The sequence below is a fragment of the Sinocyclocheilus anshuiensis genome, unplaced genomic scaffold (genome assembly GCF_001515605.1).
Source record: "Sinocyclocheilus anshuiensis isolate Anshui unplaced genomic scaffold, SAMN03320099.WGS_v1.1 scaffold729, whole genome shotgun sequence".
Lineage (NCBI taxonomy): Eukaryota > Metazoa > Chordata > Actinopteri > Cypriniformes > Cyprinidae > Sinocyclocheilus > Sinocyclocheilus anshuiensis.
The window spans coordinates 1,078,869-1,095,845 of NW_015536561.1; the positions used below are offsets into that span (position 1 = coordinate 1,078,869).

The following is a 16,977-nucleotide window of genomic DNA, read 5'->3' on the forward strand; positions in this document are numbered from 1 at the left end:
TTATTTGAAATAGAAATATTTTGTAACATTATAAATGTCTTTACAGTCACTTTTCAGTTTAATGTATCATTGCTGAATAAAACGGACCTCAATTTTTTGAGCTGTCGTGAATCACTTTAAAGGGGTCATATGATGTTGCTAAAAATAACATTATTTGGTGTATTTGGTGTAATGAAATGTGTGGCATGACGAAGCGGATATCATCCTCTTTTGGAAGGCCAAACAAAGTAGTTTCGCTTTCACAACGAAGCACAGAACACAAACACACAGCGCCTTCACAACATGGCGCCTTCTTTCTTTGTGTGAACATTTGGGCGGGCGGCGTTATGCAAATCTTCCCACATCGTGACATAGACATGTGGGGGGGCGTGTTAGAACGAGCCGTTTTAGGTAGGCGTGGTTGACTCTTAACTTTTATAAAGAATATCTCTTTGGATTTGAGACTTTAGTCTTTGCAACTTTACAGATCTTCCTTATGCACCAAGAGCTTGTAACACTCCAAAGAGATAGGAAAAATTTAAATCGCATCATATGACCCCTTTAAGAGCATTTAACATCCACAATGCAGTATATATGTTGGTAATTTAAGCAGAGTGTGTATTTACATATATGTGTTGACGCTTACAGGGAGGCCGTTGTGGAGGGTTCCCTCACTCACCCGTTTGCCCTCACTCTTTATGAAGAGACGCTCTACTGGACAGACTGGCAGACCCGATCCATCCATGCCTGCAACAAACATACCGGAGAGAAGCGGAGAGAAATTCTCAGCGGCATTTACTCGCCGATGGACATCCAGGTGCTGGGCCAAGAGCGGCAGCCCAACAGTGAGTCTACACATCTCAGAAACTCACAGTACTGGTTAATAGATGGTTGGGTTTTTGTCAAACCAGAACAAAATAGACATTTAATCCCAGAACCCATGAGCTTTAAGTGCTGGCCTTAAGATTCAGACTATTTTGAAGCTCTAATACAAATCAAATTTTCACAAACAATTTTTGTAAAGGAACAGTAATGTTCAATGTTGGTCTCAGGTCAGGTTCCCTCAAGAGATCCTTCACATTCCATGTTTAATTTTTTAGGTCATTCTTTCAGCACTTACTGTACTGCCTCTTTGTAAAAGTGTCGGTCTTTTGGCCCATGAGGCAATCCGGGGAGAATAGTTCTCAGGGAATGAAATTTTTCAAGTGTCCTGCATTCCACTCTGAACAAATAAACACAGTTCCTCAGTGGAGACGGGGCACAGCCCCAGCACGATCCCACCCCCACCTTAGTCTGTGAGTGTGAGGATGTGGGTGTGGATTGCTTCAAAACATTTAACAGCCTGCAAAGACCCCACTAGGTAAGTGTTTGTTGTGTTGGAGGTAAGAAAATAAAGAAAGGATGAAGCAACCATCATACAAACAAACAATGAAGATCTAGAACAGTGATTTCAACCAGGGTTGTTCAAGCAGGTTCCAGTGTGCACTTGGAACAAAATGTTTTGTTTTGTTAAATGTAAATATCTAATATAATAGATAACAGCAATTATAAAATATTCATAAGATTAAAGATTAATAGATTAAAAAGATTAAATACATTTAAAAAATTGTGATTAATTGCCCAACCATTCAAATTTTTTTTTGTTGGTTTCTAAACTAAAGTCTCTTATGCTAATGCTGCCTTTATTTGATAAAAAATACAGTACTATAATGTAATATTGTGAAATATTATTGCAATTTAAAGTAACTATTTTCTATTTTAATATATTTTAAAATGTAATTTATTCCTGTGATGGCAAAGCTGAATTTTTCGCAGCCATTTCTTCAGTCTACATGATCCTTCAGAGATCATTCTAATATGCTGATTTGCTGTTCAAGAAATTTTTATTCTTATTAACAATGTTAAAAACAATTGTAAATATTTTTATAACAATATAAAAAATGGTCACTTTTGATCAATTTAAATTGCCCCTATTATGGATTTTTGAAAATTAGCTTTCATGCAGTGTATAATGCAGCTGTTAGAGAATGTAAACAGTCTGCAAAGTTGTAAAGCTGAAAGTGCATCATAAAGTTATTGTCTCTCAAAAGAAAGAGTCCACTCTGAACTGCTGAAACGAGTCATTTTAAATTCGAATCCAATTTCCGCAAAGTTCATACATCACAAGTTAATACATTTGCATAATTCCCGCCTACGTTCTGCGTGGACATCCTATGAAAACATCCCTCAAACGCTGCTGCTCTTTTGTGTGGATAGCTTAATGTCGAGAAGATGCTGTGCTCTGCGCTGTGAAAGTGAATTTGGTTTATTTTCACTTCCAAAGGATGAGGCTGTGATGAATCGGTGGTTATAATTCATCTTTACTATGATACCACAGCATTATTATCCCAACCTTTTGCTGTGTTCCCATCAATTCACTGACGACTGCTTCTCCAATCTCAGCAAGTTCAATGCGGGATTCGTAAACCAGTTGTCCTTGAAAGATGGGTCAGTGCTCAGTTTGTTTGGACCAGCTTGCTCCTCCGAATCACAACCGGTATGTATGATTAATAATTGTTGCTTTAATATTCTGTCGAGTGTGCAAAATAAATCGTTTTGTGTGTTGTGCTATGTATACACTCAGTGCGGCTGTAGGTCTCCGGCTAACTCACGTTATAGTTCTGCTAATCAGCTGTGGGCCCGCTATTGTCTAGAAATGTGTCGATTAATATAGAATGTCCTGTTGTACTTGGAGTCATGATAAAGCATGAAGCAATTCATTGGTCTACAACTGCAGTGCTTTATCAGTACTCTTTGTCTGTGTTCGGCTAACGCACATACCATTATTGTCTGGGTCTTTACTACCAAGCTGTGGATCCGGTTTGCTAACATAAGTACAAAACAACTTCTCCCCATCTGATTCTTTCTTTTTAGAACAGAGTGGAGCACTATCATTATTATAATAGGATGTATTATTGATAAGCCGTATTCCAGTACTGGTAATGGGCGTTCCATTTCCGACATGCGCTGTAAGCAGTGGACCAATCACAACAGACTGGGTCATCGGACCAGTCAGGGCAGAGTAGCAGAGATGGGGTTTGGAAAGATTAATCTTCCAACTAATCATTATAGAGTCGTTGAGAAATAACGTAAAATTAAATGAATTTGATAAGAAAATGTGTTTTTTTTGACCCTGCGTGCATGTAAACCTGTTGTTGGGGACTCCCAAAACCAAATTATGATCCTTTCAAATAGCATAATAGGGGCACTTTAATGAATCCTTTGGGAATAAAAGTATAAATTTATTTAAAAAAAAAAACAACTTAGACCAAAGTTTTGAACAGTAGTGTAAATATAAATTAATTTAATCCTAAAAAAAATGTGGGGATAACATAGAAGAATGTCATTAACAAATTGTTGATTAATAATGTCGTAATTAATTGTAGAGTAATATTTATTTTAATAATATTATAATGTATAAAACTATTTATAAAACTACTAAGATTAAAATAAATGTGATTAATAATAATTTAATCATGATTTGTTTGTGAGGATGACACTCTTAGCATTATTTATCAGTAATAATATTTCATATTATATTGTTATCGTATATCAATAATTATATTTTTTGAATATATGTATTTGTATTATTAAAGGTGCATAGTCAAGCATTATACTTTGTCCTCAAAAATATGCCTGTATTGGTATTTTGTGAATTTCCTCATGTGTCCTTGAACTGTGGACCAGCCATCAGTCACTTGTTATCCCAGAGAGGGGGATAACAAGTGTTGGGTCAGGGCCGTCTATGTTTTCCTGACGGAGCAGATGCGTTTTCTGAGAGACTACGACAAGCAGAGCGTGACCTGGTGGAAATGGAAAAACCTGTTACAGGAAATAAAATGTTTTGCTTGCCACCTGCTTTTGTTCAAAGGTTGAAGTTTTGTTTGGGAACTGAGCAATGCTGTTTTTTTACCTCTTTTCTAATCTGTCGTGCCACAGGTGAAAAGGAAGTTCATAGCTGTTTGGTGCCAAATAGCGCGCATCATGTGAGCGAAATCTCAAAAGATTTTCCCAAAAATAACACGTTATTGAGTCAAGTAAAAGTAAAGTAAAATCGCACATTAGATCTCTTTATTTGAGTATCTCCTAGACATAAATGTTAATAAATTATGGCCAAATTGAGACTGTTCTTTAAATCATATCCTTTTGAGGTTTTTAGATTTGCCTTGATAATAAGCATTTGATATCTAAATTGAGCACAGCATAACTAAGACACAAAAACTTAACTTAAAAAGTTAAAAAGGAGACATATTATGCCCCTTTTTACAATATGTAATATAAGTCTCTGGTGTCACCAGAATGTGTCTGTGAATTTCAGCTCAAAATACTCCACAGATCATTTATTATATCATTTTGAAAATGGCTATTTTGAGTGGAAGCAGAAACACACTGTTTTTCTTGCCTGTCTCTTTAAATGCAAATGAGCTGCTGCTCCCCGCCCCCTTTTCCAGAATAGAGCTGCGCCATTACAGCCCGTACCTGCTAAAAACATCTGGTTTGGTTCTGAATATCATGTTTATCGCGCTGAAATCCTGCGTTTTAAACCATATGAGTTTAAACTTCTGATAAACGGTTTTCTGAGAGCACACATCCGAAGCACACGGACAGAAAGCGGCTGTCACAGCATGTGAGTACTAAACTGAGTTCTCATTCACACACAAGTTTACGTTAAAAACACACGAGTTACAAAAACAGTCGGTTATGTCTGTGAAGGTAAACAGCTGGGAAATAAATCGCTTGTTTATTTTAGATCTGTGTGGCAGCAGCAATATACAGTAGCCTAAATAAATCAATAAAGCCAATGCTCTCTTGTCTCCTCTGAGGCTGGGACTCTAAATAGTGTTCTGTGCTCGTCTGTGCAGCCAAAGACAGAACGTACATAGTGTTCTGTGCTCGTCTGTGCAGCCAATGACAGAACAGTTAGCATGTTTTGCTCAAACTTTCGCCATGGCATTAAAACTAGTACACCGTTGTTGCTTGCGAAAACACAACAACGGCGCCGTGGGTGTAAACGTACAGATTAAGGGGCGGTAATATTATAATGAGATCCCTTTGCCACGTCACCAAAGGAGCGAAATCAGACCCGCTCATTTTCTCAGATGCTTGCAGAAGAAGGCTTACCAAAACAAAGTTACTGGGTTAATCTTTTTCACGTTTCCTTGGTTGGTAGATGCACCGAGGACCTGATTATAGCACTTAAAACCTGGAAAAGTCAGATTTTCATGATATGTCACCTTTAAGTTTCCTGAGCAATAAAAGAGCAGGGTTAATGCGTTCAAGCCGTGGTTATTTATATGCCAGACCAATATACAATATAATTCAGTGCTCTGATGCATTAATCACCCTATCTGATGAACTTTCTCAAATTAAGGTGGGAATTTGGTGAAACATTCACACACTCTTTACATCACTATGTTTTCTGGTCATTTTTTAACCAGGAGGTCAATGCTTTTTGCAGTAATGTCTAATAAACAGCAGTTTTATAGCTTTCCTCTTTTCTTGTCATTGCTCCACAGTTCAAACTCCATGCAGTGAAAGAAATGGAGGCTGTTCCCACCTGTGTCTCCTCTCCCCCATGCCGCCCTTCTATAGCTGTGCTTGTCCAACTGGGGTTAAACTCAAAGAGGATGGAAAGACTTGTCGACCAGGTAAAAAAAAAACATGCTGATTTGAATGCTTAAAACGACCCAAAAAGTATAACATATTTTCCCCAGAATTCATGGTAGATAGATAGATAGATAGATAGATAGATAGATAGATATGGCTGCTTTTCTATGAAGAGCATGTAATGGTTTTGTTGCATTTGTAATTTTATTATGATGTCCCTGCTCTCGAGCGTAAAATGAGATTTTTATGAACTGTGGCTGTTCATGGGCTGGTTTTGGTATGAGGATTGGCGTACTGTGCATCTATAAAACATTTGCATGCCGTCCCGCACAGAAGACCATGACAGAGACTAATGTTTGACAGATGGTGGTTCATTTGAGTTTACAATTTAGTCAAAATCACTCTCCTCTGATTCAGCAATCATAAATCATAACCTTATTCCATAACAGCTGACACATTTCACTCCTTTTTGTCTTTGTCATGAGTGTTTTAGCCTAGATGAACAGCTGGTAGACCTACTTTGGGGTCCCATGTCAAGGTCACCTTTAAGGGTTGACCGGGTCAGTCCAAGGTTTGCGTTTAGGTCCAGATTAGGAAATTAATTTGGTTGAATTACTCAAGGGGTTTGTATACATTCCCTCATCTTCAGACTCCTTAAGGAATGCCCCTTTGCTCATTGTAAAGTCATCATGGGGTCCTTGGAACCCCAGGGAATTTTAAAATGACATTTACCAGGTCTGGAAAAGTCATGGCAATAGATAAAATCTTAGAAGTCATGAAAATGATCTGTTCAAATCATTCTTTTAAATCGATTTTTTTCCCCCATTGAAACGGCTAACCAGTTGTCTGAACAATTAATTAGCTGCTTGTTCAGAATTTGTAAACAATTGATAATAAAATGTAACTTTTAATTACAAACTTTCTTATACAAAGCAAAATGCATTTCACTAATTTAAATTGAATGCATTTGTCCTTTTATTCTTGATGAGGATGTACATGTAACATTAAGGGCTACTAAAATCAGGCTTCACCCCCTGTCTTGCTTTAGATTTTTTTTCCCAGCCTCTCCAGAACAGACTTGTCCATTGTATCTGTGCACCCAGCCTGTTAATGACAGCCTGCACTTTTATTAGAAAAAAAAAAAATACATTCACCCCTTCCCAAGTCACTCTGCCTTACTACTTGAATTTATAACTCCTTCAAATTTGAGGCAGTGTATTCCCAGACCAGGAAACAATGAGAAGTATTCTTCAAGCCTTCATTCCAGTGGTGCAATTGAAACATGGAGCTGTGTTTCCCAGTGTTGAGGACAGGGGAGGTTGTCTGGCCAAATGAAACATATTCCCACTGACCTCAGGATTAAGCAACTCTCCTGAAAAGCTGACAACTAATCAGAACAAACAATAGCCCATTATACTGGACTTTCATTAGCGACAAGGCAAGGGCACGAGTGGATCCAGTAGGACAAAGGATTAGCATGAGCAAGCGTCCACACCTCATACTTGTTTAGCTTGGGTGGCTAAATTGAAGGCATTTGTTTTGATTTTGTCAGACGTCCACTCACTTTGATAACATGCAAGGCAGAACGAAGGACAAATTAAAACCAAAAGAAGCCCTAGAGGAGCTGTTTTTTCCTCTTCTTATTGGTGTCAGCGCTGATGGATGTCACTACTTATTGGGTGCCGTGGACCGCAGCTGGTGTTGTGGGTATTGGAGTGTGCTCGGTTACAAAGAGAGATTAAATAAGGACAAGGTTGGACCTAATTGCTTCCACAGATTGGGTCTAGACAGATTCTACTGTTGGTATTTAAACCTGGCATGTGGTTTTTGTAATGGAGCAATGCGATCTTGCAGTGCACCGTCTGCAGGGACAACTCTGCAATTCATGCAACTAATTGCTACTGTCAGACTCAGTTTTCTTTGACGAGTTGAATCTGTGCCCTAGGCACAGTAGTAGTCTTAATAGACATATTTGTAGACCTTTTTGCGAGATGTTTTCGAGTTACTGCTGTCCTAATTGAAGTAGACAGTGCAAGTCAAAGGCCATGGCATCTCTGGTCCTTGATGAATCTTTTGCAGGATTGTCAAAAGAGCAGATGTCTCAGTTGTTCTCATGCTCAACCGTTGAAGCAAATTTCAATCTTATTCCCAGGGGCGGAACAGGTGCTTCTACTGGCTCGCCGCACCGACCTTCGGCGGATATCCCTGGACTTACCTGACTTCACAGACATCGTCTTACAAGTCAGTGACATCCGGCACGCAATTGCCATCGACTATGACCCGGTGGAAGGATACATATTTTGGACAGATGACGAAGTGAGGGCCATCCGCCGTGCCCGAATAGATGGAAGCGATGCCCAGACTTTGGTCACCAACGAGATCAACCATCCTGATGGAATTGCGGTGGACTGGGTGGCACGTAATCTCTACTGGACAGACACAGGCACCGATCGCATCGAGGTAACCAGACTCAATGGCACTTCTCGACGCATCCTCATATCTGAGAACCTGGACGAACCGCGGGCCATCGTGTTGGATCCCATAAATGGGTACGGAAGTTATGTACTTGATTTTAAGGTCATTTCTGAGATCTCTAAGTGGAGTCCTCCTGAATTAGCATGTAATTTACCTTCTTCTTGTTGCTGTTATGCAGATACATGTACTGGACTGACTGGGGCGAGATGCCCAAGATCGAACGAGCAAACCTGGATGGCACGGACAGGGTTGTGCTGCTCAACACCTCCCTTGGTTGGCCCAATGGTTTGGCCATTGACCACATCGCAGGGAAGCTTTACTGGGGCGATGCCAAAATGGACAAAATTGAGGTAAGTCAGCTAACATTTGACTTTAAAGGGGAAATGTGCGGTAGTGTCAATATTTGCTCATTAGATTTCCTTTCACTAGAAGCATATACGAGTAGCTTTGAAATTTTATGGTGTTCCATGGCTGAATTGAGACTCAAGCTTTGGTGCTGGTTGAATAGTCTGAGTATGTGGAGTAATGAGAGGGGACCTGAGGACTGTTGGAGAGTCCAAGGGCGAATTCCTTGTTGAAAGTGAGCGGCTAGTCCTTCAAGTGTTTCCCTGAAGGGATCATCATATGTACACTTTGCTAGTGGCTTTTTGGAATACATTTCTTGAAAGGATCCAGTTGTTTTTTCAAAACAACCATTTGAATATCGCCCCCTTCCTGTAGTGAGAAAAATTGCAGTTTGGAAGATTCTGAAGAGTCTTAAGAGATCCGTGAGACTTGAGAGTGCACATTGAGTGCACATTCTTCATTGACATTGAGGTTTATCAAGCTGTTGTTTCAATGTGAAGTATTTCTGGAATCTGATGCTGATTGTGTAATTTAAAAAAAAAAAAGGACACCACACATCCGGTCAGTTCCCACACTTTTGTTTTTGTTTGAAGACCCAACAATTGTGAAACCTCAAGTATATTTGAAAGGATTTCTTGTGAAAGGTTTCATGTTTAGATGGATTATTTTCTGTTTTAGCGTTCTAACTCCGGCCTCAGACCAAATGTCTTGATTTATTCTGTTGTAATTTCTCACCATCTGTTTTTGTTTCCTCAGAGTCTGTTCTTTTGTGGCACAGGCTTCGTGGTCTGGGCGTTTTTGTGGTTTTGGCATTGTGTAATTAGTCAGCTACCTGTAGGCACAGGTCCCTGGGTGTCATAATACAGAGGTTTTTCATTCAGTCAGTATGCCTGAAAGCCTGTCGTGTAATCACAAAAGAAGCTAAGGAAACATCCCCCTCTTATTTTCTCGTGCTCGTTTGCTTTTCTTCTCACGCTGACTGTCAACAACCTTTTCAAATATGGCTCTCTCAATATCTTTCTATACTTTGACCAATAATCTCTGATATGTAGACATAATTATATATATAATCAAGTATTTACATGTTGGTATTTTTTATAGTGCTTTTCGCAGTAAATATTGAACCAGCTTTTTTTTTTTTTTTTACTGACAGCTAAAATTTTTAAGATTAGTTAATGCATTCATAATACAGTTATCCAATGTTAATTATTACAATTTAAAATGTTATAAATGTGTTTTTATATGTAGAAATTAATGTTAACCTATATTAATAAATGCTGTAAAGATATTGTTATTTGTTAGTTGAGGTCCTAATGCAACGAATTGGACAAATGATGTACATTATGGCTCAAACTGGATAACTGCATAACAATACAGTCAATCACGTGTTGTCTAGGTTCATAAACCTATTAATCTAGGTGTGTGGCAACTTTAGGTAAGAGCTCTCAAACTATGCATTTAATGGGTAGGTATTATTTATGGTTGCACTGAACTCCCAGCGAGTTTGTGGACGGTCACAGCCAGCAAAATGCCATCACAACTAACCTGTTTGTAACCCAGGGCTTTTTTTTAATCTGCCAGGTTCCCTGCTGTGGTGTTTAAAGAGAAGGGGCAGTAGGACAGGCAGGCCAAGGGTGAACAGCAGGGCAAGGGTGGCCTAAAAACCACCACGACTCAGCGCGAGTCCCTGTTTGTGTGCACTCTGCTTTACTCTCTCTTTGAGATGCAGAAGTGTTTTCTGTGGCCGTCAAAGGGAGGAGCGAGGTGGTGTTTTCCTGTGTTAAATCTGGGCTGAATGAGTTGAGGATTAGGGCACTTCTGCTGACAGATCGAGCTCTGTAAAAGGCCAGATGCCCATTGAAGTCCACGTGCAACACCTTCTAGAATAATCCTCCCCCAAACAACCCAACGGATGACTGCTGAGCACTGGTACTCTCTTTTAAAGCTGTGTTATTTGCGATTGTATTTTTGCTCATATTAAAACAGGTTTTAATGGAAACGTTGTATAATTGTATGATGGCGTTCTCGCATTTTTCTCAAGAAAGAGAGTTGTGGAAAACGATTACTTTTGCAGCGTAGGTTTTGTGATTAGTTCAACCATCCAGCAATAGAAAGACGATTTTTTTTGAGAATCAGCGTTTGGTCGCTCACCATCACCCAGGATCATTGTATTGCTCAGAGGTTGCTCTTTCTTACTTCAAGAGATTTAATAAAGAGCTCAGTTATATTTCATTGAGTTACAACCATGTCTCAGATGGGAGAAATAAAAATAGACACTGATAAGATATTTGTAGCTGTAAAATGAACCTAGATAGCATAGCTCAGATAAATTTGCATAGCTCAGATAATTCTCAGAAATTTCTCTGAAACTCTAGAGGAGACACGTGTGAGATTACTGGGGTCTTTATCTTAAGAGAAAAATCTTTGAGGTACAAAATGCGAGCAAACGTCTCTATTTTTTTTTAATTGCTGTAATTGAGAAACAGTTGAGATATTAAAGAGATCTCGTTTGTGATTGTCTATGGTAGTGCTGTGTTCGATACATTGATACGACGATTAGGCCTGTCACGATAACAACTTTTTGTTGTGCGATATATTGCCCCAGAAATAATTGCGATAAGTGATATTATTGCCATTTTTTACGATGATGTATCGTCACAGAGATTTTACGATACGAGTATCGATACAGCTGTCCCTGTATCGATATTGTGGCACGTGTGCAGCAGTGGACCACGCTTAGCCTGAAACGGATCTTCACACTTGCGCAATACGGAATTATCTGCTAAATGTGTTACTTATCTTTGTCAACCTGGCAACCACTAAAATGTTTGTCTGAGTGCTAAAAAGAATGTGTGCGCTCTGTGTGACTAAAGTTGTGTGCGTGAGATACAGTGAAGACTGCGCATTAGTTTAGAACGCTTCTAATTTTTATTTTTATTTTTTAAACGTAGAGAGTGTGTTGATAAGTGCACAATGTATACATGAAACATATGCCATTACCTATATTGTATTGTGGTAGAATTATGGAAGCCCTTCATAATGCAGAGGTCAAGTGCCTGTTCTGCCAATAGTTAGCAACAGCCGTATAGTATGTAGTGTTTCATAAACAGCTGTTTTACTAAATTCTTCTGAAGTGAAATTCAGTGCAGTCCTGTATCGTGATACGTATCGTATTGTGGCCTCTGTATCGTGATATGTATCATATTGAACTATATTAGCGTCCACACCAGCAGAAAATATCGTCTGTTCATTCCAAGTGCACGCTCGTCTGCTGCTTTAAATTCTCGAGCTTGTTATGGCAGGATTGATTCTGATTGGCTGTCAATGTTTTTATCGTTCATCAGCTGGAAAAAATCGTTCTGAAAGTGATTCCAACAATATAGTTTCTCTGTGCCTTTATCGTTATAGCTGTGGTGTGGACTGCCATTCTTTAATATTGAGAATGATTTTTTAACTATATCTTTATCGTTATCTTTATAGTTATCGTCATTGGTGTGAACAGGACTTTACTTTTGAGGAACATTATTATTGCTCACATGTTGCAATTTTATGGCTCGGTTATGTATCATGTCAATATCAGCTTTGTCTCAAATGTTTCTCCCCAAAAAAAAATAATAATTTTTGAGTAAAATAATAAATTGAGTAGGACAATTTAATGTCGGAATAATTAGATGAGAAATGTCTGAGCATAGTTTGAGACTCTGTTGAGACCAATTCTTAAAATCTAGGGTGGACTGGGTCATTTTCTACAGAGTAAAATCTGTTCAGCAGAAGACTTCATTCATTTAATCCCATTACCATGTAGGAGAAACAATTGAGATATTAAAAAGCCTCTTTTGTGATTTTTTTTTCTGTTTTTTTGGAAGTGTTTTGAAGGGATATTCAGGATGCACTCTTTCTCCTGCCCAGCTGAGGAGGGAAGCCCTGTGGTCATGTGTTCAGAGCTGACCCCCTGCCCACTCCAGTACAAAAGCTGCACAGAATAGAGGCGAAATCTTGCGGAGGTCCTCCTCCATCCACGCACACCACCCCATCCCCGCACCAGATGCACTTTTTGGGTGGCTGCACTGCATTCCCCAGCCTCCTAGCAGCTGACAAGTGTGTTCTGTTCTCCTTTCTCACAAGGGTTCTTCAGATTCACCTTAATGGAGGCGGAGGCCATTCTTTAGCTGGCCCACTTACCGTCTGAAAGGAAGAAAAGCCCTTGAAGTGCTAATCGGCGGAGTTGCGGCACGGCCCGTCCATCAGTAATTTCTCATTAAAGATTTTCTTTTTGCATACTGGTGCTCGCTTACCTCATTTCAGCTGCCCTTTTTGTTTTGAAAGGGCCAATTCTGGACTGCCTCCGAACAGTCACATTTACACGTTACTGTTTGCCTTTTTTTTTTTTTCATCTGCTTGGTTCCCATCTTTTTAATCAAACAAATCTTTTCAGAAAGAATCTGAATGATTCGTTCGTGAATCAGTTGTTGAGTTCACTTCATTCAGTGATCCAGTCTCTCTGCATTTAACAGCTCACTGAAGATTATCGGTTTCTCACACAAAGCTATTGTATGACTTCATAAGACTTGGTATATAGTGCATGAATAATATGAACCACTTTTAAAATACATTTATGATGCTTTTGCCTCCATTATGAATCTTAAAAGCTAGTTATGCATAAAAAAGAGCGACCTGCACAGTCTCCAGAATTTGTGGACGTGAGTAAATGATGACAGAATCTTTATTTTTAAGTGGACTATTTCTTAATGATGTAAATGGCACTCAAAAATATTTTTATCCTTACATTTGACTGCATAGAAGCAGATCCAAGGATGTTTGTATTTGCTGTCAACCACCTGACCTCACCTTCACGATGCAGAGCTCCAACTGGTGTTTCAGGTTCACAGCCTGTTCTCTTAAATGACCGAAAGATCGTTTTGAACGTGTGCCAATGACATCCCCTTTCATCTCAGGTCCTGTACGTCTGAAAAGAAGGCTTGATTATTGGCACTTGCACTGGAAGGTTTTTTCCTTAAACAGTATGGGAATTGTGGGGCTTTCATTTCTGTCGCTCTTGCCGTGTGTTTTCGACTCTTTTCCGAGCAGTCAGATTCACACCCTCCTTCATCCCGCCCCTTTGAACCCTTTAGAAGTCGCCGCAGACCCCTCAATTCACCCCCTCAGTGTAGAGATGTTTAAGATAACTCATTTGACTGATGTGCCGTCCCTGGTGTAGAAAGTCTCCTGCTTTGTGGGCCAATTATGTAGATTCTGCTTTCACCGAGTCTTTTGAGACTCTGATTGCGAAGTGCCATGGGTGCCCTCTGGGTTCCCATAAAGACAAATATGTAGAACAGAGTGAAGCAGAACTTGCGCAAAACAGGAGGGCTTTTTTAGGGTCGTCTCAAGCAGAGATTTTAATATGGTTGAGGGAAACAGTTTGTACACTGGTTTGAAGAGGACATCACAGGGTAGTTTGCTGTAACTCTACTGTTTGCAGTAAATATATATATATTTATTGATAGCATATTTTTACATTATTTTTATATTTATAGATTTGTTGTTATTAGTATACATATTATTCTTTTATCATCTTTTACAGTAATAAAAATAAATAAAATAAAATAGAATATAAAAATAAAATAAAATAAATGTAAGGACAAAGATTCTAGATAAAATCATAAATGTGATAAATACATGATGTCTACCAGTCAGCCCTTTGTATTTCATTTTGTGTATTTATTTTTCAGTATATTTGTTCTGTATCCTGTCCATTCACTTTGCTTAATAGCTACATTCTTCCCTTTATCAATTTCCTAAAAGTCTTTAATTTTCCTCTCAATAAAGCCATTTGACTACAATGAAACCCAAAGTGCATTTTGATGGCCCTTCAGTATGGCAACACCGTGACAGTGAAAAGCAACAGCTTGAAAGAGGGCTTTATTTGGGGCAGTGTGATGTGAGGTGGCCGAGGACTCGTCTGCTGATGGATGCTGGCAAAAAAACATTAGTGTGAAGAGGATCAATAATGCTTTTCTCTAAAGTCCCCCCAAAGCGCTTGCACCAATGGCCCTGGCACATTGTGGCCGGAGGGAGCCGTGAAACTTGATTTGCGCAGGGTTTTTCCAGCGAGGGGCCTCTTGCTAAAACATTGGCCATGCTAATGATAGCTCCTTTGTCTATGAGTTAGCGGCACATCCAAGGCCCAACAGAGCGAGGGCTGTTTTGATTTGGACGGTAGTGGTAGAATAAACTGCTTTGAAGAGGCTGCAAGCTTCAAATGCAGCTCCGCTTACATGTGGTTCGTACAGGTGATGGATGTCCCACACAATTCTGGCAGATATCCAGAGAACTTCCTTCACAGGCAGGAAGGAGGCATGTTATAGTGTGTTTGAATAGTATATTATGCAAAATTCAGTTTTGTTCTATTCTATATATTCATATAGGGATGTCCCGATCAGGATTTTTCCGAGTCAATGAATATTGAGTATCTGCCGATACAGAGTCCCGATCCGATTCTTGTATTTTCCTAGTGTTTGGTGCACACTTCAAGTACATTAAAGCGATTAAAATCTATCCAGTGTATACAGAGTTGTGCAGAGAGTAAAAGTAAACTGACTGTGTGGTCACAGTTATGAATATGGGACTAATGATATATACTTCTTGTGTTTTATGTGTACAATAAGCAGAATAATTGCAACATTAAGGGAAAAAAAGTGGAGAGGGTTAGAAACCATGAAGCTCACAGTGTCAGAATGACAGTCTGTCAATCAGGTCCGAAGCAAGACGAAACACGTTATGACATATCAGATAATCTGATGGCAGATAAAAGTAAACAGTAAGTATTTATTTGTGATTGTTACAAAAGTGTGCATCTAATAAAATAACCATGGAAGCGCCAGAAACAGACCTCACTGGTTCTTGCACATCACGCATGCGCATTTGAGCGTCTTCTTTTCCTTTTAATGCTGTTTGGCAAACCCACTTAAAAGAAAATAACGGATCAGGCTTAGGAGAGCTGATATTGATCCGCTAAAAAAAAATATTACTATTACTATAAATTATTATTACTTTTTTATTCTTTACATATAACTATATGATCTTCCCACCCCCATCCGGAATGCTGAATCCCTGTATTCAGTCCCAATATGAATATCCCAATATTCAAGCAACGGTTAAAAACTCATCTCTTCCATTAACATTTGACTGCATCATAAAATTAAAAACAAACAAAAAAAAAACAAACTTTACTTTCACTTTCCTTAATGCCTCTCTGTTCTAGGTTGTACTAATCAGAACAATGTCTGAACATTTGTATTACAAGCTTTTCCTGTGTTTATTTGCCTCTTTATGATGGAATAAAAGCAACTGCTAAATAAATAAATGTAAATGTGTATGATTAACTAGGACTGTAACATTAATTAAGCTGGAACCTGGTCAGCAGTATGTACACCTATACAATATGCAGGGCTCGACAATAAGGACTGCCCGATGGCCCGAGGCCAGCATGAAAGACATTCGGGACAGTAGACGGATTTGTCACTTGCCTGATCGGGCCACTGCAGCGTCGTCACAACATTTTATCATTTGCATGTGTTTTTAAAGGGGTCATAGGATGCTACATGCACTTTTACAAGTTATTTGAACTGAAATGTGTGTTGGCAGTGTGTGTACACAACCACCTGGCGTCTTACTAGACCCACCCTGTGTGAGCTGTCATCAGTCCGCCATTGTTTCACGCTGGAGCAGATGTAGACAAGAATGACTCCTAAGCGATTGAGGTCTACCATTGAGAAATTTTAACCAAACTATGTTACAGACTTTTCGTTAAGACCCCAAAGAATCATATCAACTTGTGGAAAATGGGCATCCTATGACCGCTTTAAGACTTCCCTTAAAGAATTCAAGTGATTAAAAAGCATTTGTACACTTTCAGTACTCGTGCGATGTGTTCTGTGTGAACAGCGCGCGCACAGACAGCCGCGCTTCTGACATGCGCAGGAGCCGCCTGAACGGGCAAATACATACAAAAGTATGTCAAAATACCCGTCCTGGCAAGCAACTTTATAGCTTTAACAATGATTAATCTATATTGAATTTATACACTGAAGTACAGATGCACCGATCTACCGGACATTTTTTGATTTATTTCAGACTATCTTCTGTTCCGTGCTTGCACAAAAACTGCACTGCAATCATTTTCACAATGGCCATTTGTGTGGAAATATTACGTTATTATTATACTTAGTCTGTAAACGCCCATTAACAGAGGCCAGAGATGCTGAAGACGGACACAAAGAGGAGAAAATACTGTAGCAGGCAGAACAAGATCACTGTTCACGATGCGCAAAATATAGGAAGAAAATCCAAACATTGCATTTTATATTAATGTGTTTCTGAGGGGAACGTAACTGACTGTTTTCAGAAATGGCAGCCAATTCTTTTCATTTTGTTTCCGTATGATGCATTTAAATTAGCGTTAATACGCGCAGCGCTGCTGTGTTTACAGCGGTAACCAAGGGAACGCTGTATTACTGTACCATAAGCGCC

General features: G+C 39.2%; 1 protein-coding gene across 1 annotated transcript in view; it reads left to right on the top strand.

Moving 5' to 3' along the window:
- Positions 1 to 16,977, top strand: part of LOC107701817 (low-density lipoprotein receptor-related protein 5-like) — a gene marked incomplete at its 3' end in the record, with an annotated part of 76,729 nt that overhangs the window by 27,229 nt on the left and 32,523 nt on the right. The window contains exons 5-8 of the mRNA XM_016503942.1: positions 628 to 824; positions 5,535 to 5,666; positions 7,778 to 8,174; positions 8,279 to 8,450. Coding sequence (XP_016359428.1) covers positions 628 to 824; positions 5,535 to 5,666; positions 7,778 to 8,174; positions 8,279 to 8,450 — 898 coding nt within the window. The remainder of the gene's footprint in view (positions 1 to 627; positions 825 to 5,534; positions 5,667 to 7,777; positions 8,175 to 8,278; positions 8,451 to 16,977) is intronic.